The following is a 27,510-nucleotide window of genomic DNA, read 5'->3' as shown; positions in this document are numbered from 1 at the left end:
AGGTCATTGTAAACTTGGCCACTTGGGCTAAGACAAGTTTGTCAATGATGAATCTTGACTGGAACAGAGATCAGAAATCCAAATGGTAAAAAAAGCTTATTTTTGCAAGTTTTTAACTAGAACATTGTTTTATTGTATCCTATTTTTGGAGGTTAGTAGTACTGGTGTATTATGATCGAATTACAGAAATATTAGAATGATACATATTTGCCTGTAGGCTGTATGGTTTCTGACTTTGTGTGTGGTTATTGAAGATTATATGCAAGAGATGAGTTATTGATTTTTTGTTTTTGACAGTTTGAGTCGTAGCTGTGACTTTTTTTTTTGGCATGCACACCATTTCAAGTTTGATTAAATTATAATCAATGGCAGACTGTTAAAGATGGATGACAGAACTGGGACTATGCTGAAGGCCCATCTCTTATCATGCAGATGTCTTTGCCTTTCATCCTGCCATCTGGCAATATCACCTAACCTGAGCTACATCACAGGGGGAAATGCTCTTTGTATTACTAATAACATTCTTACTCTCCCTCATATGGCAGAATCTTTACTTCTCACTCACGTAATCATTTGCTTAATACATATTCTCCTTCCAGCTGTTTACAACCTCTGTCTAACCTCCTCCACTTTACTCCACAGTCCAATCATTCGTACTCGTACAACACTCGGCTGTAATTATCGCCCAGATGCCTCACTTTCTGCATTAGGAGATGACGATAATTTACAGATATGTATTTTCGTTGTAGTCTTACTGTCTGCTTCCAGGCTGAGACTGAAATCGGTCACTTGTGATCAGTGCTCTACCCCAGTAAACTCATTTTAAATAAATAAATAAACAACAACTTAATTGTATCAGCTTTTCCCTTTCCCCACGGTTGTACTTTCGAGTTAACATTCAAGTAGGGGGGTTGTTTTGATAAAGCTGACTACATGAAGGCTTGCCCCCACCCCCCCGCTAAGACAAGTTTTTCATGCTTTAGTTGAGTCAGTGTTGCTAGAAGTTTGACACTCCTTTTTTCCCCCACTTTATTAGGAATGATGTTTGTGTGCCTGTTTTGGTAATGTAAAGGTATTTCTGGTAAGGTTCCATTTTTACCACTACAGGAAAACTGATTTATTTTATTTCACTTTGACTTTAGTTGCATTTGGATATTGTCAGGTTTGGGTGAAATATCTGCTAACAGTAATTGTTCATGCTGTACTCTCTGCCAAAGTAATACTGAATAATGCCTTTGGTCATACTGAAGATTTGTCCTTGCGTAGTCCTTGATGTACATTTCTTCACAAATATTTCACAAATGTATGACAACTTGGTATTGATCAGTCAGTAAGGTCCAAGATTTCATCTGGAATTCCAACAATGGATTCTCAGGGCGTTTAGGTAGTATGTGCCGATTTTACAGTTTGCATTCTGTCTTCTGCAAAGCTATAGAATGCAGTAATTTGCTGGCCTGCTGATGGTGGTAAATCCTAATAAATGAGCATTTTGAGATCAGATTATGAGCCACAGTACCCAGAGATCAACAAGAGTTAGCTGTAGTTGTGTTCCCTGTGTTAAGGGTTGTTTTTGTGATGTTTTGCACATTTGCACTTCATGTGAGAGTAGAGCTTTGCAGAACATGCTTACATAGCTCATGGCATGACCACATTTCATTGTTAGTTTCCATGTGCTACTTTCATAATTTTTAAACTAGATAAAATGCACAGTGATTATGAAATATCCCTGTAAAGTGAAATATGTGAGGAGGAGTTTTTTCAGGAGAAATTTATGTAAGACATTTTTTCCTGAAATGTTTACAAAATAGAAACATGAAGTGATGAAAGTGAATGTAAACTTGGGAGGGGCATAAAATGAGCGGAGTTAAAAGAGAGTGAAAAAGACTAGAACAAAAGTAGAGCTGGGTTGGGGTGGAGCCGATTCTTGGATATGACTGGTTAAGCATATTTCTGATGGCAGTTCTGCAATTGTAGGGTTGGGCTATCGACTTTGCTATCCCTGCATATTAGTTTTGACATTTCCTGTTTCCAGGGGAACTATTCATAAATTTTGTTCTACTCAATTCTTATCTCCCAGAATATGTTTGAGTACAGTTTTTTCCCCTCTTACAGATACTATGGATGAGCACTTCTAGATACTGTGGCTAATTTCTTAAAGTAAACTGCCAAGTAATTTGCTGCTCTGCGCATTTTAAATGCAGTGGGAAGAATGCCCTGTATTTTGCCACTGATACTGAATAAAGTTTGTGTTTTTTGTTGAATGTTTCTTTTTTCTTGGGATTTGTTGCCTTGGTTAAGGTATAGTCAGATGCCCACTACAAAGGAGACAGAAGAACACAAACAGTAAGGATATTCTTGTAGAAGAAGAGCTTTGCCCCTTTAAAAGAAAGCACAATTTAACAACACAGACCGTTTTTGGTGAAACGGTTGCTTACTGATGTCACACAGAGAGAGAGAGAAGGCAAACAGTATGACAAGGGCAGTAAGCCTGGGATCAAGCTGAGAGACATGGCTAGAATCCTGAGTTGCTGCTTCCCTCTGCTGGAAACTTTGTGTTAATCTTTTTTCATGCTACCTTTTTGAAGCCATATGTAGTTTTCGAATAACATTTTCGTTTTTGCTTTTCTTTTAATTTTCATCCATACTCTGATGTTCAGCTTTGATACACCTCCAGTTGATATTCATTTGACTTGGTGGAACAATAATGCCTTACAGAGATGGTGTTAAGTATTCTGGGACCCTAGATGAAAATGATCCATGACCCCCCCCCCCCAGTACATCCTGGCCTAATCGTACTTTCCCAATTACTGTTTTTATTCCTTTTTTCTCACAGTTTGTCTTCCTCTTTGTTTTCCTGTGGTTTATTCATTCAACATTAAGTAAGACTGCAGTTTGATAACTGTTAAGAAAACATCTGCATTAAGCCAGGGGTCTGGGAGGAGACTAGTCCCCCAGAAGCCCATGGGGATTCTAATTGCTCTGAGGTGCATTTTACAGTTTTGTAAACAACCTTTTCATCCCATGATTTTCTGAACAAAATCCACGATCAAAGAAAGAAATTTAGTGTTATTACACTTTTGTTTTTCCTACAGTCGTTCAGCACATCCTATGTGAACAAGACTGCAGTGGAAATAGCTGTAACTTTCAGATGCTCTAGAATACATTTTTAGTTTTTTTTTTTTTTTTTTTACATGACCTTTTCATCCAGCACTGGCCTGAATGAAACTGTCTTACTCTCTGTTTGCTTTTTCTAGTTTCCTTTCAATATACCATAACTGACCAAAACTGCCCTGTAATAACTAAATTAAGCTGGGGGTCTACGGGCCTGCTAGGCATATTATAAGGCATTATTTCCAATCTTTTGATTCACGGATGACGTGAACAAAAATCAAGCATATGCAAAGGAAATTTAGTCTTACTTTTTATTTCAAAGAAAAAACTAGGTGCCAAGTTTTAATGCTCAAATCTGACCATATGCCAGTTCATAACAAACTGATGAGACATATAGTTGTGAGGATGCATATATCATGTCTGGGAATAGGTAGTCACTTTCTGTGTATTCCCTTTCTTTTGTCTGTACTCTAATGTCAGTCCCTGATAGGGAAGGAAGTCCCTAACCTGCAGTGCAAACTTCTTGGTCTTATTATATGCTTTTTACCTTTCCCTGTATAGTTATTTGCTTCTAATAACTTGGTTCATTTGTCAGTTTTCTCCAGTAAACTCCATCTCCCTCCTTGCCTATTTTCTGTATGCTTATGTGCAGGTGTAGGAAAATTCTCCTTTCTCCATCCCATTCCTGTGTTGGCTTAGTTTATTTATTTATTAACATTTGTTAACCGGGAAAGTCCACTGGGTCAGAGACCCATTTTCAGTGGAGGCTTGGGGAGAAAAGCTCCAGAAGCATACAGAGAATATGACAAATGTTTAAAATACAATTAAAAGTCTTACAGATGTAACAGGCAGAAAACATATTACAGTTTACATTTCTTGGGATTTACATTAAACTGAACTAGAAAAATCCTTGCAATAGGTTGTAATGTTACATCAATAGAAAAAGAATGGCCTAAGAAACTTACTGTCATAGGTAAGTATTACAGTATCCTAAGACTGGGTTTTACAAAGTTCTGTCATCTTAGTATTTGGTACAAAATTCTGTTTAAGGCAGCTTGCTTCTGAGGCAGGTGCAGGATGGATTGTTTAGATAATGTGTTTTTAGAGCTACTTGAAAAAGTTTTAGGTTGTTACTTTGGGTTATTTCAGATGGAAGGTTATTCCATAGTCTGGCTATAGTATGGGAGAACAGACATTGTCCTGCTCTTTTGTTGGGTTTAGTTACAAGTTGCATCAGATTACAGGAAGATCTTAGTGTTCTTGTGGGGTAGGGGTGTACGTTTGTAGGATTGATTTAAGGGCAGGGCAGTCATTACGTTTAGAAATTAGTTTGTGGGCTAAGGTTAGTTGGGTGTATTGTAAATAGTGGGAAAACTCTAGCCATTTTAGCTCGGTGATAGCATGGCAGTGATGAGAATGGAGTGTTTTTTTCAGAGGCGAATTTAACTAGTTTATTGTAACAAGATTGTAATTTATTGCTAAGGGTTGTGTGCAGATTAGTAAAATGGCACTACCATATAGAAGGGAGTTCTTAGAATTTTTTCTGCAACTTTATGAATATAATATTTTGTAGGGTGCTTATTATCTCCTTAAGGATCTGCACCCAGAATCTCACTGTGTTCTTGAACACCCCCCCCCATTTTATTATCATCCCCTTCCACTTTGAATTATAACCTTCTTGTGTTATGCCAATGAGCTTAACTGTCTAGCTCTGAAAATAACCCTTCAAATCAGGTAATCCTAAACCAACGTGTTGTATTGGGAGGAGTGTTTTATACTAGTTTCATTGATCTATGATGAATGTTGATTTTATGGCTTTAAATCCTTGATTTGCTGTTTTAATTGATGAAGTCACTGACAAGTTATGACCTCTATTTAAAGTTAAGTGTTTTATTAAGTTTATATGTCTGAAGAAGCGTTCTTTTATGAATGCGAAAGTGCTCACTATTTTTTACTTGTTGGAATAAAGAGCTGTCCCTTCACCTTGGTGTTACCGCGTGAGTTCGTTATTGGATATTGGGAGGATCAATTTATCCCACTTAACCCTTGCCTTCTTTCCCTCCCGGATAAATTCCTTCAACTCTTTATTAATTGTCCACAATTTCTCCTCTGATAGAAATATATCTGACCTGTATATAAAACTAAGGGGACTAAAAACATTGTAACAGCTTGTATCTTACTATCCGTATCCATAAACACCTTTAGTGTCTTTCTAAATATTAGTAACATAATGTGGAGTATATGCTTTACAGTCCACCTGCAAGTTTAACAAAGCAACGAAAGTCCAGTCTTTTCTCCCCCACTTTTTTTTGCAATCATATTTTACAAGTGTGATTGATATTTTATATTCTCCCATTTATTCACTAATTTCAGTGTTGCTCATCGTCTTCCTAATCATCTCAATCTCCAAACACCAGACTCCAGTTCAAATAAAAAGGTATGCCTGATTCTTCTAGTCAACTCCTGTGCTTTCTACTGTCAAGCATTTTCCTTTGAAACATTAGAAAAGGTTTTACTGGTGAAGTCTTTCTATGAGCGTTATTGTCAGAAGAATGAGAAGCAGAGTCCCCTTTTGAATGTTGGTTCATTTTTTGTTGCATAAACTTTTTTTGTTTCCATGAAATTATTAGTCTGTTTTATCCATTTTTTTTCTTGTACAGCAGAAAATATCAGTTTTTTTTTCTATGTGATGTCTTCTAATGCTCCTATTTCTTGAAACAGCTCTTCTTGAGAAGCATCATACTCAACCGGCCTTTTCTTCATTTCAACCTTTGCTTTTTTTTCTTTCAGTTTTAAAAGTTAATCTGAATAGCTAATTAAAGCTGCTTCTATTTTTTCCAGTCTTGTTATTAAGTTGATATTTCTTCATTTCATTTGTTTTAATCACCTCTGAGTAAATTTGATATATTTTTTCCTCTGAATTACTGGAAGCCATCTCTTGTACTAAAGCTGAAGCTTGAACTGCTTTTTGCTGAACTGCTGCAGGATCCTTCCCAGTCAGCGTATTCTCTTAACCTTTTGTTTGATTTTATTGCAGTTTTCCAAACTACCACTACTCTGCCGACAGTCAGACAGTGTACTTGGTAGGCAGTGAATTTAACCCAAGCTTACAATTTCAGTGCTGATTTTTTTTTCAGTTTCTGTTTTCTCCCTGGGAGAGTTGAAATTAAGCTGTTGATCAGGGTGCAACCATCTTTGAAAAGTCCTCCTGCATATCCTTTTTGAGGTGCTTTGCAGTTCAGCCATCCATTCATGAACTCATTCGCTGTTGTTTTGACTGTACAAAGCGAGTGTGTTCTGTACATTTACTATAACCCTTCCTGTCAGTTAAAAAAAAAAATCCTCCTGCATGAGGTTGGAATGAAAGAGAGTAGTAAAACTAAACTAAAATAGCAGTAGATGATTTCTGTGTCTACATGTTTTGACCGGTTGAAAGGGCCTAAAGACCATAGTGCATAGTATTGTATGTATACTAACTGTGAAATTACCTCACAGAAGATTACTGTTAAAGGTCTGACTGCTCCAAGGACCACAATTACTTTACTGGACTTTCAAAAGGCATCCTCTGCCCCCAGAGTGAACCATAGTTTTGAGAATGGTCATGAGGAACCATTTGCATCCTTTAACAAACACTATTCTATTGTAGATCCCACCGAGCCTTGTACTTGTACCCCTTCATTGTTCCATGGTAGTTCCTACCCAGCCTCGTACATGTACCACTGCATTGTTCCATTGTAGGTCCCACCCAGCTTCACCCTTGTACCCCTGCATTGTTCCATTGTAGGTCCCATCCAGTCTCGCACTTGTACCCCTGCATTGTTCCATTGTAGGTCCCACCCAGTCTCGCACTTGTACCCCTGCATTGTTCCATTTTAGGTCCCACACAGTCTTGCACTTGTATCCTTGCATTGTTCCATTGTAGGTCCCACCCAGTCTCATACTTGTACCCCTGCATTGTTCCATTGTAGGTCCCGCCCAGTCTCGCACTTGTATCCTTGCACTGTTCCATTGTAGGTCCCACCCAGTCTCGCACTTGTACCCCTGCATTGTTCCATTGTAGTTCCCACCCAGTCTCGCACTTGTACCCCTGCATTGTTCCATTGTATGTCCCACCCAGTCATGCACTTGAATCTCTGCATTGTTCCATTGTAGGTCCCACTGCATTGTTCCATTGTAGGTCCCACCCACCCTCGCACTTGTACCCCTGCATTGTTCCATTCTAGGTCCAACACAGCCTCACACTTGTACCCTTGCATTGTTCCATGGTAGGTCCCACCCATCCTTGCCGTTGTACCCCTGCATTGTTGCACTGTAGTTCCCACCTAGCCTAGTCCTTGTACCCCTGCATTTTTACATGATAATTCCCACCCGTCCTTGTATTTGTACCCCTGCATTTTTCCAGGTAGTTCCCATCCAGCCTCACACTTGTACCCCTACATTTTTCCATGGCAGTTCCCACCCAGCCTTGTAGTTGTACCCCTGCATGTTTACATGATAGTTCCTACCCAGCCTCGTACATGTACCCCTGCATTGTTCCATTGTAGTTTCCACCCAACCTCATACTTGTACCCCTGCATTTTTCCATGGCAGTTCCCACCATCCTTGTATTCTTCCCTTATAAGGCCAATTATTGAGTACAACTCCCCTTCGGCATGTACCTTGCAAAGTACATGCAGCAGCTGGAGAGACCACAGAACTTCCTCACCAGGGGGATCCAGGGCCTTAAACATCTACCCTACACAGATGTTAGTCATAAGTAAATAACATTAAGAATTTGCCTTGTATGCCTTCAGTCAGGAACAACACTTCAGGATGTGCAAACAGAAATTTTATTCTTACAGCGCTGGGAGACCATCTTCATAGCAGTTGGTAAATAAGCTTCATTTTACTTAGAAAAACTCTGTTTGTATACATTTTTCTTATCAAACCTTTCATGCAGCTTTCTTATGTTACAATGACTCTGACAAATAGAAAACTTTGCAAATGTCCTCATCCCTCATGATTTTCACCTCGGACTTCACGTAAACACCTTCCTGTACATGTGTTTCTGACCTTGGATGTTTCAAACCTTCCCTAGCAACAATGCACTCCTAGCTTGGAGGAATCAGGCTAGCAAATTCCTTTTACAATAGCTAACATGCCTCGACTTCATAAACTTACTTTTTCCTTGTTACACATTAAAAAAAATGCAGTTGAGACAGACAAAGCAATAACTCTGGCTTGTGAAGCAGTTTTTTTTTTCCAGCCCTGCATACAATTTACTGTACAAAATTGCTTTCTGAACAAGACATGAAGCATTTTTTTTATTCTGTATGTTGCATAGGGTTATAACTTTAGTATACTGAACATGAGCATGTAAAATGTTGAGTGTAACTGGTGGATTGAACTTGGATGCACTTTTTTGAGCACAGTTACTTCAATAATTTATTAGTAAGGAGAGGATCCCACTGTTTCCCTTTTGCTTTTAATTCACAACACTTTATTAATGGGACAGTTGCAGTGCAGCCAGATTATTTAAACTGTGTTAACTGGGTAAAGTACTGGTGTACTATTTTTAGGCTCAGCTTAGGAAAAAGGCAAGAAAAATGAACATTCAGTGACAAACTTATAAAAGAGAGATGCAGCATAACAGTACAGAGTCATACCTAAGGTTGGTATGCAAACATAATTCTGCATAGTAATATTTAGATATAGAACAAGAATTCAATAATGAAAATAGTCTTGATTAAAAAAAAAAAAAAAACAGTTTGCAAATCAGCAAAGCAAAATCAAATCTATAAATCAAAAAACAAATCAGTAAAGAAGGATTTTTAAACACTCAACCAGAATGTAAAGTCCACTTCAGGAAGATCTTTCTTTATACTCTGAGGTGTCTTCACCTGTGGGGTTATCCCTGATGTGGTAGCTCTCGGCCGGCCTGAATACCAGAGTTAGTATTTTTCTGCGTCGGCTGCTGTCGCTAGCTGCCTGACATCAGGTCATCAGTGCTATAAAGGAGAGCAGCCGACATCATTACATCAGTCTTTCTTACCGTGGAGCCTGTAGCAGAAACACTTCGCAAGTGTGCTGGTCGGTCACTACCAAAGTTTTGATTTACAGCTGAAAATGTCTAAAGCTAAGTACCCCGTTGGGGATTCTTTTATTCTTGCACTAACCGATGTCTGAAAAAGTTCACAATTGTCTCACCTGTGGAAAGCAAATACCACACCGAGACTTCACTCATACCGTCACTTGTTTAGGCCCAGATCCCGACGTCCCTCATTGCCGGTTCTGTGCCCTCTCTAATGCAAGAACCATTCATCGTAGAGCTCTTATTGTAGCCATGGATTTTCATCTCCTGTCTTCGCATTCTGAAATGGTGTCAGTCAGCCAACCTTCCATAGACATTCCAAAGAAACTTAAGGATAAAGATAGAGACAGACCACACAAGGCCAAGCCTTCAGACAACGCTATTGCTAAGTAGGTAGTCAGTTTTCCGGAATTCAGTGAGGCACTTTCACAGCCCCTGATGCCTGATTGGATACCTGCACATGCCTCTGCCGAGACCCTTTCGGAGTCCGGTATACCACAGAAATCTTCTTCATCTTCCGAGCTTTTGGTTGTCTCTGCCTCAGTTGGGTCCAGAGCTGCGACACCGGCACCAGCTTCCAAGGAGGCCTTTCACACTACCGATTCCAGACAAAAAACAATGTCTTCTCTTCCGACTATCATTCCTGTCAGACCGATGGATTCACTTAGGCCTAGAGGCAAGACCATTCCCAGGAAAACCACCTCTAGCCACCATGTTACTCTTGCTACTCCTCCCCAAACTCAAATGCTTAAAATGGCAGAGGATCTCATCTCCCTTATCAGGGGTAGTCAGGCCACAACTTCTAAAAGGAAAAGAGACCTTTCTCCTGATTATACACACAGAACAGGAGTCTGAAGAATCTGATTATTCAAGAGTTTGAAGAGGAACAACAACCTCTGACTGCTTATGAGGATTCAGATGTAGAGGAATCCATTCCCTCTGCCTCCCCACTAAAAGGTCTTTCCTTTGGCAAAACCCTTCACATCCTCAGGGAACATTTCCACTGGGAATCCCAGGACTTCCCTCAGTCTAAGAAAAGACTAAGAGAGTTTCTAGACATGCCCCAGCACAGCCCCTTGGCCATTCCTCCAATCTTAGAGGTGGTTGATGTCTTCCATGAATCCAACTCAACTCCTGATGCCCTCCCACGTGCTCCCAGAAAACCTGGCAGGTTTTGCAGAGTACCAGATTCTCACAGATACCTGTACAGAAATCCTGCTGCAGACCCAGAGGTCATTACACAGGGACCAAAATGAGCTAAGGCTGGTTCTACAAAGAATCCTACTACTCCTGACAAGGACTCCAGAGCTCTGGACAGATGGGGTAAAAAAGTATACACCTCTGCAACCTTGGTGCAATTCAAAAGAATTAGCAGATTTACTGCACTCTACTTGTCAAGTGGCCAGACACTCTTTGCACTGTGGATATGACGCACTAGAAGCCTCAAGCAGGGCAGCAGTGTTCAGGATCTGTTGTTAGGAGACATGCATGGTTGAAGGAACAACCTCTACCTGATCATGTCAAATCTAAATTAATTGATGCACCCTTGGATAAGGACAGTTTGTTTGGAGAAAAGTCAGAAGAGGTGCTTAAAAAGATGGAAGGCAAAGCAAAATCTATGCAAGCAGTAAAAGATTTCCTTCAGGTACAACCTCCTAGGTTCAGCAGGAATTTTCCCTCAAAACACTGGTCCTTTCCCGCACCTAGCAGATAGGGGCAAGGTAAGCCCCGCAGGGACAGACCACCCAGACTCCCTCCCCAGGGACAGCAGAAAACCAAACAGTGGACCACTCCCACTCCAAAGGCAGGAAGTTCTAAGCCATCCCTCTATGGAAAAAATTCTGAATGACTCCCACTCCCCCCTCTGCCCTCTTTTCACCAACCAAAAACTAGGAGAAAGGCTCTCCCTTTGCAAAGAAAATTGGCTGCCTGTAACAAAGGACCAATGGGTCTTAAAGATCATTTTACAGGGATACAAATTCTCCTTCAACAAACTCCCAATTCTAAGGGGTACCCAGACTTACCTCCAAATCAGTGGGCAGAGGCATTGAAACTAGTCCAAATTCTCATATCCCAGGGGGCAGTAGAACCTGTCTCCTCAGATCAAACAGGCAAAGGCTTTTATTCCAGACTATTTCCTGGTTCCCAGAAGAGAGAGCAGTTGGTGCCCCATCCCGGATCTATCCATTCTGAACACCTCCCTGGTGGTCCCCAAATTCAAAATACTAACCTTACAGCAGCTGCTGCCTATGCTGACAAAAAATGCCTGGTTAGTAACCCTAGATCTAAAAGATGCCTACTGCTACATCCCCATAAGGATAATAAGGGAATCCTGCAGGAAATTCCTTCACTTCAGAGCAGGATCACAACACTTTTGGTTCTCTGCGCTACCCTTTGGCTTATCTACTTCTCCCAGGATATTCACCAAATGCTTAGCCCTGGCCATAGCATTCTGCAGGCAGAAAAATATACAAATTTACCCATATCTGGATGTCTTCAGACTACAAAGAAAAGCTCCTCAAGGACCTCCTCTTTGTCAAAACCCTCTTAACCTCCTTAGGGTACACCATCAATGAGAAGAAATCAAAGTAAACACTGCTGGACACAGGATCCCAAATGGCCTTCTTAACCCCCAAAAAGCAGAGCTTCTTGCCTCTCTATTTCACCCAGCTGGCTTCCAGAACTCCCCTCACTGCCAGAAAGTTCCGACAAGCTTTGGGGTACATCTTGCATCCTTCTAATTCTTCTAGCAAGGCTTCACATGAGAAAACTTCAGTGGTACCTAAAAAACCTTTGGTGTCAGCACTCTTAGCCACTAGAGACCTCTCTCCCTCTGATCCCCTGTATAAGGGCCAAGTTTCTCTAATGGGCAAGGGCCTGTGTTCAGAACAAGGGTCTTTCTTTCACCCTTCACCCAAATGGCAGACTATTACCGCCGACGCCTCAGATATAGCTTGGGCTGCTCACCTAGAGGGCAGGTGCACTCAAGGTCTTTGGGATGCACAGCACCTTCCCTTACACATCAACCTGAAGGAAATGATGCAACTACAAAAGGCTGTGACTTCCTTTAAACCCCATCTCAAGCCCGGAGTTCTCCTTATCAAAACAGACAACACCATAGTAATGTGGTACATCAACAAACAGGGAGGAACCCAATATTACCCTCTCTACAGGCTAGCCATGAACCTACAGCTGACAGCCTCTTCCATGGGACTACAACTGATAGCCCAGTACCTACCAGGGATCAGCAACACCCTGGCAGACCACTTAAGCAGAAACTTAATGGACCCCCCCACGAATGGCAGCTCCACAGAAAAATCTTTTTACAGCTCACTCAGGAGTGGGGGACTCTGGAGGGTGGATCTCTTTGCTTCACACCTTAACCATCAGCTGAAATAATTATGTACCAGGGAGTATCACCACCTAGCATGGAAGGTGGATGCATTGACCTTCTCCTGCAACACCCTCTTTGTTTATGCATTACCTCCTCTGCCTCTTATTCCAAAGGTACTGATCAAAATAAGGGAGGAGAGACCAAAGGCCATCCTCATTACTCCAGACTGGCCCAGACAGCATTGGTACCTCTTACTGCGCAGCCTGACCTTTACAGCCTCCCAGGCAACTTGACTCAGGTGGGGGGGGGATGCTGCACCCAGACTTGCAGATTCTCAAACTATCAGCATGGCTAATACTCTAAAGGCAAACAAGGGGCCCCTGTTAAGCAAACAGGTCATAGACAATATCACAGAGGCCAGAAGGCCCAGCACCAGAAAATCTTATGTAGGAAAATGGAAAAGATTTTGTTCCTGGGGGGCAGTACCTCACAACCTTCCATCCCTGTTATCCTGGACTACCTAGCGGAGCTACTTAATAGTGGCCTCTCCTTCTCCTCTATTAAAATCCACACCTCTGCCATCTCAGCTTATTTTGATACAGAACTGCCCCTGTTCTCCCATCCTTTGATTAAGTAATTCCGCAGAGGCACTTCTAATATCAGACCTCCCAGAAGGTCACCCACTCCAGCCTGGGACCAGAATTATGTTTTGGAAAAACTTAGTTTACCACCCTTCAAACCTGCTGCTTCAACAGAACTAAGATTCCTGTCCTGGAAGACTGCTTTTCTCCTAGCTATCACCTCAGCCAGGAGAGTTTCAGAACTTCAGACACTGATGGCCATTGAGCCCTTCATCATCTTCCATGCAGACAGGGTGTCCCTGAGGACTAATCCCTCTTTTTATGCCCAAGGTGGTATTGAATGTAACTCTGTCAGGCCATACATCTACCCACCTTCTTTCCTAACCCTCAAAACAAGGGGGAGAGAATTCTGCACTCACTAGCCATGCACATACAGCTCAGATACTATCTGGACCATACCAAACCCTTCAGGAAAATAAACCAACTACTTGTCAGCTTTGCCGCAGGGGCAGAGGGGAAGCCCATTTCCAAACAAACCATTTCCAAATGGATATCACACTGTATTTCTGCTACAGATTGCATGGAACCCCCCCCCCAGTCTATTGGAACCTATTCCACTAGGGCAGCCTCCACTTCCACAGCATTCCTCAGAGGCGTTCCCACCAGGGGCATCCTGGAAGCTGCCACCTGGACTTCTGTCCATACCTTTACCAAGCAGTACCACCTAACTTTATTTTCTAAGGCTAGGGCTGGGTTTGCCTCTGCAGTTCTGCAGGGCATGCTGACCCATTCCAAGGTATCTTACTAAGCCTACCACCCCTCTCCTCCAATTTGGGAATCCTCCCAAAGGTGATGACTGCAACAGTGAAACGCGAAGAACATAGTACAGTTGTGTACACTTACCATAAATGTAGATGTTCGAGTGTATTCACTGTTGCAGTCCTGGTTTTCCACCCTCCTTCCCTCTTGTATCTTCTTTTTTTAGGGAGACATAAGTTTCAAAAGGTGGCTTTTAGCCACCAGGACCGCTTTACCATATTTACGTGGGCCTCTGACTGGTTGGGGCAGTGAAGAACTTATGTAATGGTGTCAGCTGCTCTCCTTTGTAGCACTGATGACCTGATATCAGGCAGCATGCGACAGCAGCCAACGCAGAAAAACCATTGACTCTGGTATTCGGGCTGGCTGAGGGCTACCACAACAGGGATAACCCCACAGGCGATGACTGCAACAGTGAATACACTTGAACATCTACATTTATGGTAAGCGTACACAACTGTACTTTTCATCACCTTCCCAGGTAGATCTGTATTGGGGGGGGGGGGTAAAACCAGCCAGTTAAAATGGTGAGTTGTAAAACTTTACTATATATTCATCTATTTGATAAAATGTATTTTGTCCACATCATACAGCTCATGATGTAGCTAGTAATACCACATCTAGTTAACCCTACCCAAATGGAGAAGTATTTTTCCTCCAAGATTTGACAAATTCACATACTGTTTAACAACACGACACCTGTGCCTTAGTGAATTTGTGGTATGCTGTTGTGTAGAATCTAAAGACTCCCCATGTGCCTATGTTGTAGCCCATACTTTGGCACCACGTTACCACACTGCTGTCTGTCAGCTGCATGACCATCTGGACTCTGTCCAAAAATATGAGAAATGAAGAATGCCCAACATTTTATTTTCAGACTTGCATAGAGAAAGCCCTAATCTTTTCTCATAATTCTGTCTGACAGTAGAGTTAGAGTGACTAACACACATAGCAATTCCTGGTTCATTCTTAGACTCTTTCATTGAAACTGCTTAGCCTACTCTCTGATTGTATAGCCCTATAATTGTGTTAGGTAAGGAGGTGTGCAGTCGGACTTTCCCAGGTGATACAGATGTTTTAATTTCTACTGTTTAATTTTGATGTAATGGCTCACTGATGTACCAGGTATCACTGAAAGATACTGTATCTTTGTTCTGTAAGATTTTTTGGTTGCTTTCTCCAATGAACTGTTTATAAGTATTTATTTTATCACTAGGCTGTGGAACCAGCCTTGTGTACTAGGTACCAGAGACTTCTCTTATGATCTAGGAGACATTATGCATTAAGGTGATGTAGGCATGTTGTTTGTGGAGTAAATAACCATTTATAAAGAGGTATTAACAGAACTGGTGAATAATTTGCCTGATATATTGTTGCTCAGAATTTTTTTTCTCTTCTCATTCTGCAGCTCTGCTGGTTCATCCCTGTTGCGTCAGATGCAGCGTTCGGAGTCACCTGACACAAAACGACGGCGTGTTCACCAGTGTGACTTTGAGGGCTGCAACAAAGTATATACAAAAAGCTCACACCTGAAAGCACACAGAAGAATACACACAGGTATGATGGATATTGTGCTCATTTGTTTCTGTGCAGACTGATAGAAATGTATATCATACGTACAGGTATATACACATAAACACACCCACATTTTATATATATATATGTATATATATATATATATATATATATATATATATATATCATACGTACAGGTATATACACATAAACACACCCACATTTTATATATATATATATATATATATATATATATATATATATATATATATATATATATATATATATATATATATATATGACGTTAGAAGTTTTCCCTGTATCTTCCTGTACCAAGTATTGGTTCTTTAGCATACAGAACGTATCCTTGTCTTCATAAATTTACAGCAGTTTATTACTTTAGTATCTGTGGCACATATCAGATGATGACAGGTAGAAATGTTGGCCATCATAGTGGTTACAGGTATTTTGTTCCTCCTTGGTTGTCTTTTTGTATCTGAGGATAAGCAAGCAACTTTTTGCAGATATGGGAATGGGTGGAGAGAGAGGTGAGCCTCATATGTATGGGATGGGCCTGTTCTGTTAGAAAAGAATCTCTGTTTACCTGCAAGGGTGCCATTTGTATCTCTGTTCACCAGCAAAGGGTGCTGCTTTTACTGGATAAGCATGTTTTCCACATTTCTCTGCCATTTGTTGAGTTTGTCATTACTGTTATTTCTACCTTACATCATGACCACTGAGAAGTCACATCTGGGTTGTAGGCCTGGAAGGACAGCATGGTTCATTTGGACTATCAAGTGACCCACACTGTGTTGTGCAAGTTCTCAAAAAAAGAAGGCCTCATAGATGTCTGTGAAGTGAAAGTAATTTAATAATAGCACTGATGATCAGCAAGGCAGATGATTATGAGAACTGGCTGGCAATGTTGACAGTGACTCGCCAAACATAAGGAGGGAGAGAGAGAGAGAAGGAAGCACAAGAGCAGGATGATTGTCAGTTAAACACCTGAAACAGGGGATTAAGAGCATGAGCAACACATCTAACTCACAGCATAAAAGAATGTCATGAGGAAGCAGTATTTTGAAGAAAGAGTAGTAGGGCAGTGGAGCAGTAGGGCAGAGTTTTTTTTCTTTCATTTAAGCTTCAAAAATTTGACCACTTTGAAGATTACACCAGAAGTGGGACAGGAATATGAGTAGAAACAGAGTGGGTTTAGATACTGAACACGGGATTGCCCATGTAAATAGAAGTATGAACAAAGTATGTACTGATCTTTTTCACTGTGGTCGACATTGTATTGCAGACCAATTTAAAAAGCAGTGTTTAAGATGTTTTGCTGTATTTTTCCATTCTTTATGGACTACAGCTGTTATGGTTAGGCTTGTCAAATAAAAAGTAAGATGGTATGCATTTATACCTTACTAGTCAATGTCACAATAAATTCACAGCAATTTTATTAGCCATAACTAAAATTTGCCATGCTGTTGTTATTGGCATTTATTGTTTGCAATGTAAAACATTTAATGTTTGGCTTTACATTCAGTCAGGCTGAACTGGATCAGTCTTTAAAAATGTTGCAGTTGAGTGCAGGTGCTTTAAATTTAAATGATTCGCAAAATTACAACAGAAAATGTTTTTGTAGGAGGCAAAGTTCCCCACACTTTTTTAAGGGGCTGTATCCCCTACACCATTTTTCTGAAGTAATAATTTCTAAGGTCACTCCAGCTATGAACTGAAGACTAGATATTTCCTGACGGCAAAACTTTTCCTCACTGTTCATAAAATTCCGTTAACTTTGAGTTCAGATCCCAGCTTTCACACAGTTATTTGCTGACCATATAGTCTATTCCTATCTGAGTGTCTTTGTGGAAATATACTTAAACTGCTCATGTTGCTTGGCACAATGATGCAGTTTTGGTACTAGATATATTTGCATCTGTAAAGACCAGTGATTTCTGTGTTAAATGTTACTTTTTGCCTCTGTCCATGCAACTCAATGCTTTCTTTCTTAATTTCGTAAATGGCATATGCATTTTTTCAGCATATCTTAATCGTTTCTGCTTTACTGTGACCCTGCATATCTCTGATTGGTTTGCGTTTTTATAATTTATTATACCCTATAATTTCCAGATTGAAGCCTCTGGGTTTTATTTTTATTTAGTAAAAGCTGTTTTTCACAACATCGTTATGCAAACCACAAAGGAAAAGCATTTTAGGTATGGATTCTTACAATTTAAGTATTGGACTTTTCTTCTTTTTTTGACCGTCTAACAAGCATGATTAAATTTTTACATGTAACTGTTCAGTGGCTACCTTCTAAACATTTAAAAAGCTTTAGAAATACAGACTTATAAAAGTTGTTGATCTATTTGTTCTTTACTCCGATTTCCAGTTGCACTTTCATTCCAAGCTGCATTTTCTGGCTGAGGTGTGTAGCTGGTCATTTATGACCAATAGCTTATATTAAAATCAGAGTTTATGCTTGTCTTGTAACTGTACTGGTGTAGCTTGAATCAGTAGCTTAGTTTATTTTCTTAAATTTAAATGTCTTGGCTTTAACGACTTCCCATATTTATTGATTTGCCTGAACCAAGGAATGCTTATATGATGCAGCAGGTCCTGTGACAAATACTGGAGGGGAAAAAGCAGGACTCTACAGAACACCGTAATGGGATGTAGCAGAGAAACTGCTGAACCTAGGTACAGACAGGAAACCAAGGGGGTAGTGCTTATATCAAAGTACTGGTGTATGTGGCACTCATAAAATTATATTAAAGGCAAAGAAAGAAAGTCCGTAGTGAAAAGAAAACTCATGCTTACACTTAACGTTTTAAACCAGGAGTGCACAAATGTAAAATATTAATACTTTATGTAATTTACTTGGAAGTGATTTTTTTAGACACTTTACACAATAAGCTTTGATAATGTAGCTAGTTTTTAAAAATGTCTCCTACTTTGTCAAATTTATATTTCAGCAAGTCATTTGGTTATGGCCTCTATTGTCAGGTGCTGGCATTTCTGGAGAGTTTAATTTTCTTAACTGTTGGAGGCCACCTTCACTGGGAAGGGACTGGCCTCCCACATTGTCTCTGCTTCTTGTGAACCTCTCCTTGTGAGTCTGTGCCAGGAATTGGCCCTGATCAGCCACTAACAGGCCTTTTGTTTCAAATACAGCTTTCTCAGCCGCACAGGAAACCTATTGATACATGACAGCTGCCATTGCTGGCTGCTGTTTGGCACTCCTAAGTTTTTTTTCCTAACTCTGCTTTTGTTTTCACTAACATCAAAGAACATACCACAGAGAACTATGGATATTTTAGTATCTCCTGCAAAGGTGATCACATTTTCCTACTTGCATCAAGAATGCCAAAATAGAGAAGTTGGCAATGCACCAGTGCTTTCTCCACAGTTACACACAGACAAACATTTCTGTGCTCAATGGTGCTCCTCTTTTTTGATCACCCACCTGAAATGTTCTTCTGTAATGGCAGTAGTAGTCATTAAGGTGAAAACACATTCTGCTTGGAGGACTGGGAGAGTGTGTGTACAAAAAGTATGTGGTATGAGAGGAGTTTTGTCTTAGATGTTTCAAACATCTAATTTGCCTGTGGAGATTAGAATTGTAGATGCATTTTACTTCTCCATCAAGTACAACTTGCTTTATGAGTGCTCATATAAGTAAATGCATCCTTTTTTGGTAGAAAAGGGTGCCCCTGGTGTTGAAGAGGATGCTTTCTGTCTACAGTCCATCGTGTTTATTGGATTACAGGATTTTCATCACATTCCAAGTGGGTAGAATGAGAGTGATCCTGCCACGTGCTTTGTGTCTGTGTCACTTGTGAGGCTCCCATTTCCCTAAAGGTGTAAGGCCATAAATTCATAATTTTGTTTTCTTTGTTTGGCAAGTGCCTCTAAAAAAGGAATGCTGTCCAGCTAACCACTACAAGTAAAACCTGCGGTGTATTGACCTGGGACAGATGCGTTTACATTTCCATGAAATGAGAGAAAATGACCTGTCAGATTCTGGAGTGGGGTAAACTCAAGCAGTTAGTGATGAAATTCAAAAACTGTGTTGACATGATGGGCAAAGGCCATACACTTCCAGTGTTAAGGAAATTTACCACCTGCAGCCACTTTAATTTAAACAGTTCTGAGGTCAGTTAGCCTGAGGATGTTAAAAAGATTACATTGTTAAACTCAGCGGGCAGTGATGAAGGCAAAGAAAGGAGTGTTACCGTAAACCACTGCGTAACACACGTTTGAAACCTGATGGAGTCTCAAAACTATAAAACGTTAAGTGCAGTCCACTCCCTAAACAAAGTTCAGAATCTACAGCAACAGGGGCAAAAAAAAACTTTTGGAAGGAGGACTTTCAGCCCTTTGCACCCCACACTTCAATACAAGTTATGAGTACTAACACTGAGATTGTTGTATCTCAAAGTAGGGGAGTATCCAAGAGAACATTAGCCTCACACTTAGTGACTGTAAATGTATTTATTTTTTTTATTTTATTTAACATTTGTTTACCGGGAAAGTCCAACTTGGAATGAACCTATTTTCAGTGGAGGCCTGGGGAAAACTCTCCAGATGCATGTCTTTGTAATGTGGGAGGAAACTGGAGTGTCTGGAGGAGACCCACACAAATGCAGGGAGGACATGCAGACTCCACACAGAAGGCATCCCAGATGAGAAACAAACCGGGGAACCTCTTTCTGTGAGGTGACCATGCTAAATGTTGCACCACTGCACCGTCCGATATATGTGATGCCCTTGTACTTGGCCCAGTATTCAAGGAGCCTGAATCCTCGCCACTGGCAACAGTGAGGGATGTACACAATGGGAGGATGACAAGCACACACACAGTAAAGTACAATTTCCCTTAAGACCACACAGAGATCACAGTCAGTCTGGGGCTGGTTTCTCCCTCTTTCTTCAGATCCCAAATAAGATTCCCCACTGGCACAGCTATAGGGTTGAGATCTCATCTGAGGGGTCGGTCCAAGACCTCCAGCACCCTCTAGTCCAACCAGTGCTTTGTGTCCCTGCCCAAGTAGCTGACACACAGACACACGCTTTGAGATTTGATTTATATGCAAACACACGCACATACATGTACACACACACACACACACACACACACACACACACACACACACACACACACACACACCCCTGGGGAAGGCTGGCACAGGTTTACTAGCTATACCCCCTTCTGCCCAGACTATAAGGTAGTTATCACTGCCACCAACCCCTACTAGTCAGCTACTTAAAAAAGGTGACCAAGCCTGCTGTGTGATGTTACTATTATCCAAATGCTGTGTGTGACCAAGACTAAGGCTATTTAGGAGTGGCCTGTACAGTGTCACCAGATACATATGCAAGTACGCTAAGAGCTTAAATATGTCTCACAAATGTCATCGGTAAAGATAGGTTTAAATATATTTATTAATAGATAATAAAATAACAAGACCATACTCAAACAACACAATAACTGCAGAGTTCAGAATCACAGAAAATATTTTAAAACAACATTGCAGGACAGTCTCAAATGAATACAGAAAACATCTAAACTAATCTTTACTATATTCCATTACTATTAGCTAGGCAAATGCAGATGATGAATGTATGCTTCTGTGTCCAAGACAAGATACAAAAATGCAGAGTATTTCTCTCAGAGAGTTCCTATATTACTATCAAACATTACTGCTGGGTCAACTTGGATGACATCACTCTTGTCACTAGCCTTCAGTTCCCAGGCTAACAGAATTTGATTGTCTGTGTGTGAGAAGTACAAATCTCTTAGATCTGCAGCTGCTAGGTAGCAATAAAACACTTTACATTTTAAACTTTACATTTTAAGCGTAGTTTTTAAAATTACTTTCAAGACTATAGAAAAACTTCTAACTCTAGACATTGTCGGTTTGGCTGCATTGAAAATGAGAGATAACACAATTGTAAAATATTTTGATTCCAACTTATTTTCTTGACGTTTTGCAAGTTAACTTTGTATGTTCCAGCTTCTACTATTAAAACATACATTTGCACAGGTATATAGTTTATATATATTTCTGTTCTGTTCCAGTAGGTTACACGACTATGGTTACATTCTTGAAGCTCAGTACGTAACATGCAGTTCTGTATAAATCATAGCAATATTCACAAATGACAGAATTATTTACAAAATTCCAGCTAGCTGGGCTGGCAGCATCATATATGCGTGTATCCAATGTGTGTGTGTGTGCATGTATATATATACATATATATATATATATATATATATATATATATATATATATATAGATATTTAAAGAGAGAGCGTGAGAGAGTGTGCTAAATATAGATTTTATATATTGGCGTGTGTGTATGTGTGTGTGTGTATATATATATATATATATATATATATATATATATATATATATATATAATATTAGCAATTTTCAGTGTGGGTCTTGCTGTTATAATAGTCACATTCCCGGGTATTGCATAGGAAAAATACAAGACAAGCAATCAGTGGCCATAACCTACTTAGCCATATACACCTTTAAGGAAACAGACTTAAAAGTTTGTGCCACTCTGTATGAGTATTTAATAGTGCTTACCTCACAAGTCGAGCAGGGCCATGCATCATAACCATGGTGTCAATTTGAGTCTGCCCATCCAGTTGTCAAGTCTAGCCTTAAAGGCATACTAGGCATTCAGTAGTATAGCTTGGTGGGGTGAGAGGTGCAACTGCCTTTGACGCAAAGCATTTGGGGGGGGGGGTATGATCAGCCAATCCAGGTTTCTTTGTGTATACAGGCTTTTTAAAGCCAGTATTGCATTTGCTATGAAACCTGACAGCTGATGTATAAGCAGTTTGCTGCAGTTTAGAAGACGACTTTTTTTTAAACTAAAGCATAAGAAGTTCATGCAGGCATACACTGTAACAGCTGTGTGCTACACTTCAATATGTGTTGAAGGTGGGTCGAGGGCAGGGCAGAGGAATGGGACCTGAATGACATTTTCTCACTCAGTTCTCTCACAGAATGGCTGGAAAAGGAGAAAGGTGGGTCGGCTTGTGCATCTGACTACCTGGTTGGCTTTTTTTTTGCTCTTTAATGGAGGGGACATGAATCTGACTGTAATAAGCTGATTGCTGCAATGTAACAATCAGTTTAATACAGTAAAGTGCTTTTTTTGAAGAGCTGTGAGGGTGGAGAGCTAGTTCATGATACTGGTACAGGGCTCTGGTTGAGCCAGATACACGTCTGAAAGCAGTGTTTGCTTAACCTGTAATGGTAACTTTTAAAATAGGTGAACCTTTATTGATGTAAGTAAGTCCCTAATATGGGTGTTTGGAGAACCACTGATTTTACAAAGAAATAGGAGGTCAAATAGGATTGGTATTTCACGGCTCAAAAAGGAAGACTGTGTCACCTCAGAGCAACTAGAACGCTACTGAGTATAAGGAGGGTTTGATAATTTGTCACGATAGCTGAAGATATTAAGACCTTTACTTTTTTTTGGTTAAAAGTCATTGGGGGCTTTCCAGTTAATCAACATGCATGGATTTATGTATATCAAAGAGGGTGTTGTATTCAGTGATGGGTCTCATAAGGTAAGATGACTTCCTTGGTGGTTCAAGATATCGTCTATTAACTGGGTCAGATAGATGCATTTCCAAACAATAGTGGAAACTTAACCGAATGAGACAGAGTTGCCCACAATAGTATAAAAGTCACTTACGACCGTATCTGTTTAAAGAGGGGTGCCAGTTAGAACACACGTGGCGGGAGAATCTTGCCAAACACTACTTTGCTATACTTGTTTCATTTTTGCTGTACTTGTTTCATTTTGCTTGAGTCTGTTTTCAGAACACAAGATAAATGCATATTCCACCTCTTGTTAGAGTTGTTTGGTATTAGTGGATGAGTCTTGTGACAGGAACCTATCAAAATGATGTGTGTTAAATTTGCATGTGGCACATGAGTACTTATTTGATTAGTGGAAAGTCTGTTGTGTCAGCCTTGGTTGCTGATTCGTTTTGGTGAGTCAAGTTGCTGGACTTATGTCCTGCTGTGATGACAGTGGATAGGAAATAACACAAATTGAATATTTATATTTATGGTTATTGAATAGAGAATAAGATGTTCTTCATTCCACATTGCTGCAGTTATCACACTTGGGTTATCCTGCCAGGGATAGCCCTCAGTTGGCCCAAATACCAGAGGCTTAGTATTTCTGCGTCGGTTGCTGTCACTTCAGGACTGACATCAGGCATTATAGTTTGGCAGTGTATTCCAGGCAACAGGTACCTCCAAAACAACCAGTCATCTCTCATTGTTAGTCTCTTGCTTAGGTTGATTGATGCCTCTACTGCTGTTTAACACCAGACGGCTGTAGCATGTGGAAGATCTGAGATAAAGGTGAGTACTTCTCACAACTGTCCAGATTTTTGCCTCATATTTTTGGTCTCGTCCCTTGTACAGTTTGTAATTTTTGGCAAATCATTGAGGACTGGTGTCACTAAATAATGATTTCACCCCATTATTTTTGGCTTTGTCCAGATTTCTTGCAGTAAGAGGTTGAGACATATGATTCAGTATAGGGATAATCTAAGAGGAACCCTATTAAATACTTTTCAAAATTCTGTGTAGAGTTGGAAAGAAATTTATGTTTTGCACTGATTTGCAACAATCTGGACATAATGAAGACTGTAAGGGAACTCTGGTTTTGTCAGCACTGGAAGGTCTGTCATTTGGTTGTATTAGGTGCAAGGAAGTACACAGTGAGTGCATCTAGGCAACAAAAATACAGAGTGAACTGTTATTTATTTATGTATTTGATTACATGGAAAGTCCAACTGAGTAGGAGACAATTTTTAGTCTAGGCATTGGTTAGGAATATATGCAAGCTATAATACAATAATTTAGAGAAATTGTAACCAGTTTGTGGATAAGTTAAAGGTAAGTTAGTATAGTACAAAGATGTATTACAACATGAAGTGAGAGAAAAAGCTTATGGTATATTTAGAGAGAAAACCATCCTGGTGTTGAGCAAGAACAGAGACCGCCTTTGGCTAGGAAGTCTTTTAGAATGGCTTAGAAGGACTAGAGAGAGGATGTTGGCCTCATGGATGCCATTTTATAGGTTTGGGGACAGACAGAAGTTTTTGTTACAGGATGTATGACTAACTAGGAACATAGTGGTGTCGAATGTTGTTTAGGCTGGATAAGCAGGTGGCTTCCAGGTGACTGTTGTTAAATCTCTTCCTAAGTTAGTTCTAACCAATTTAGCTCTATACAGTGGTGGGTTCTGAAAGGGATATTTGCTGCAAATTTAGCAGCTTTGTTGTAGCTTCAGTGGGGGTTTCTGATGCCTGAAGGTTAATCAGGATGGGAGCACCATAATGAAGATATGCTTAAAATGGCAGAGGATTTGATTACTATGATTAGAGGTTCTATGCCCCCTCCTGATAAGAGGCCTAGGGTGGAACCTGAGTTTGAGAGTTTTGAGCACTGTTCGGAGGCTTCTGAGTCTTCGGCTGAAGACTTGCAGGAGTATCCTCCTTATTCTGATTCTGATGTGGATGACTCTACTCCTTCAGCTTCTCCTCCTGAGGATTTTTCATTTTCAGAGACTCTGCATTCCATGAGGGAGCATTTTAAATGGGAAGGTCAAGATTTCTCTGATTCCAGGAAGAGGCTTAGGGAATTCTTGTTTTACCCCAGCATAGGCCTTTAGCTATACCTCCGGTTCTGAATGTGGTGGAAGATGTTTTTGCAGAGGCTTCCCTGAATCCTGATTCCTTGCCTCCTGCACCAGTTAAACCGGATAGGTACTATAGGGTGCCTGAAGCTCATAAGTATCTTTTTAAGAGTCCTAGGGCAGACCCGGAAACTGTCTCTCAGGGGCCTAAAGGTGTGAAGGCTTCTGTGGTTAAAAATCCTGTTCCTCCTGATAAAGAGGCAAGGGCTTTGGATAGATGGGGAAAGAAAGTGTATACTTCTTCCACTTTAGCCATGAGGGCATTGAATTGTCAGTTTCACATGTTAAAATATCAGAATTACCTCCTTTCACAATTGAAATCTAAGGTGGATGCTCTGGCAGAGGGTATTGTGTGTAAAGAGTTGCAGGATTTTGTTCATGTGTCTGAACAGGTGGGTAAACATTCCTTGCAGTGTGGTTTTGATGCTGTGCAGGCCTCCTCGAGGGTGGCTGCCACTGGTTCTGTTCCTCGTAGGCACGCCTGGTTGAGAGATCAGAACTTAGCTGAGCATGTTAAGACAAGGATTTTGGATGCTCCTTTACAGTCTGATGTGTTGTTTGGTTCGCCTGTTGAAGCAGTTTTAAAGAAAATGGAGGACAAGGCTAAGTCTATGCAAACTGTTAAAGATTTTTTGCAGGTGCAGCCTCCAAGTTTAGTAGAAATTCGCCTACTAAGGGGTGGACTTATCCCGCTTATGATTCCCAGTCTAGGGGTAGGTCCTCCCGTGGTAGGGGCCGGGCTCAAGGTTCTTTTAGGCCTAGGACAGGAGTTCACCTGCTCAGACTTCTGGTGAGGGCAGGGGTCAGTCCTTTCGTAAGCAGACCCAATGACCTGCCTTTTCAGCTGCCAGTACATTCTCGCCTGGCAGCACCTCTGGGAGGAAGGCTGTCTCTTTTCAAAGAAAATTGGGATTTAATTACCCAAGACAAATGGGTTCTGGATATCATTCACCACGGTTACAGGTTTTATTTCCATACTTTGCCTCCTTTCAAAGGCATGCCAGACATTCCTCCTCTACAAAGAACAGAGGCTCACAAGCAAATTTCTCTGTTGCTTCAAATAGGAGCCATTCAGTCAGTTCCTGTGCCAGAAAGGGGCCTAGGATTTTATTCTCGCCTGTTCCTAGTACCAAAGAAGGGGAACACGTGGAGACCAATTTTGGATTTATCTATCCTCAACACTTATCTGGACATTCCCAAGTTCAAAATGTTGATGTTACAGCAGCTTTTACCTCTGCTGGGCAAAGATCACTGGATGGTAACTTTAGATCTCAAGGAAGCTTACCTTCATGTGCCTATAAGGCTAAGTTGCAGGAAGTATCTGCGCTTTCGAGCTGGAAATTCTCATTATCAGTTCTCTGCATTGCCCTTTGGCTTATCTACTGCCCAGAGTATTCACAAAGGTTCTGGCTCCAGTGATAGCTTACTTCAGGCTAAAAGGAATTCAAATCTATCCTTACTTGGACGACTGCCTGATTCTGGCTCAAGAAAAGGAAGACCTTCTGCAGCATTTGGAATATGTCATAGCAGTGCTAAGATGCCTAGGGTATTCTGTGAACGAAATAAAGTCCAGTCTAGTACCCTCTCAAGACATGTGCTTTCTGGGTGTGAGACTGAATACAGCAGCCCAGATGGCCTTTTTAACCCCGGACAAACAAAAGAATCTTTCAAGTTACTTCCATCAACTATCTCTTCAGTCCGGGCTGACTGCAAGGACAGTCCTTCAAGCCTTAGGGTTCATGGCATCTTGTATTCTGGTGCTTCCCAATGCCAAACTGCATATGAGGAAGCTACAATGGTATCTCAAAAATCTATGGACACAGCACTGCCAGGATCTGGACACTGTCATTCAAATAATACCTTGCATTCAGAAGGAATTTTTGTGGTGGGCTCAGGAATGTCACCTAAACAAGGGACTCTCTGTGACCCGGCCAGAGGCAAGTCAGATTCTAACGACAGATGCCTCAGACATTGCTTGGGGAGCTCATCTAGATGGAAAGTGGATACAAGACAAGTGGCCTGCCAGACTACAGCATCTACATATCAACATGAAAGAGATGTTAGCAGTCCAGTTTGCATTAATGGCTTTCAAGGAGTTACTTCTTCCAGGGCAGGTGTTGATTCTAACAGACAACACAACTGTCATGTGGTACATCAACAAACAAGGGGAACACATTCTTACCCATTGTGCAGGCAAGCAATGATTTTATGGGAGACTGCGCTCAGCTTGCAACTGACTCTTCAGGCAAGGTTTCTGCCGGGAGCACAGAACTCCTTAGCAGATGTGTTAAGCAGACAATTCATGGATCCCCACAGTGGAAACTGGATCTTCA

At 40.7% G+C, this 27,510-nt stretch overlaps 1 protein-coding gene across 5 annotated transcripts in view; it reads left to right on the top strand.

Moving 5' to 3' along the window:
• The window catches only part of KLF8 (Kruppel like factor 8), a 695,632-nt gene that overhangs the window by 597,809 nt on the left and 70,313 nt on the right, over positions 1 to 27,510 (top strand). For all 5 annotated transcript variants that reach the window (XM_044057426.1, XM_044057423.1, XM_044057425.1 and 2 more), the window contains one exon: positions 15,324 to 15,472. In XM_044057426.1, coding sequence (XP_043913361.1) covers positions 15,324 to 15,472 — 149 coding nt within the window. The remainder of the gene's footprint in view (positions 1 to 15,323; positions 15,473 to 27,510) is intronic.

The sequence above is a fragment of the Protopterus annectens genome, chromosome 15.part0, assembly GCF_019279795.1.
Source record: "Protopterus annectens isolate FY-2018-M chromosome 15.part0, PAN1.0, whole genome shotgun sequence".
Classification (NCBI taxonomy): Eukaryota; Metazoa; Chordata; order Ceratodontiformes; family Protopteridae; genus Protopterus; species Protopterus annectens.
This window is presented reverse-complemented; position numbering and strand designations above follow the sequence as displayed.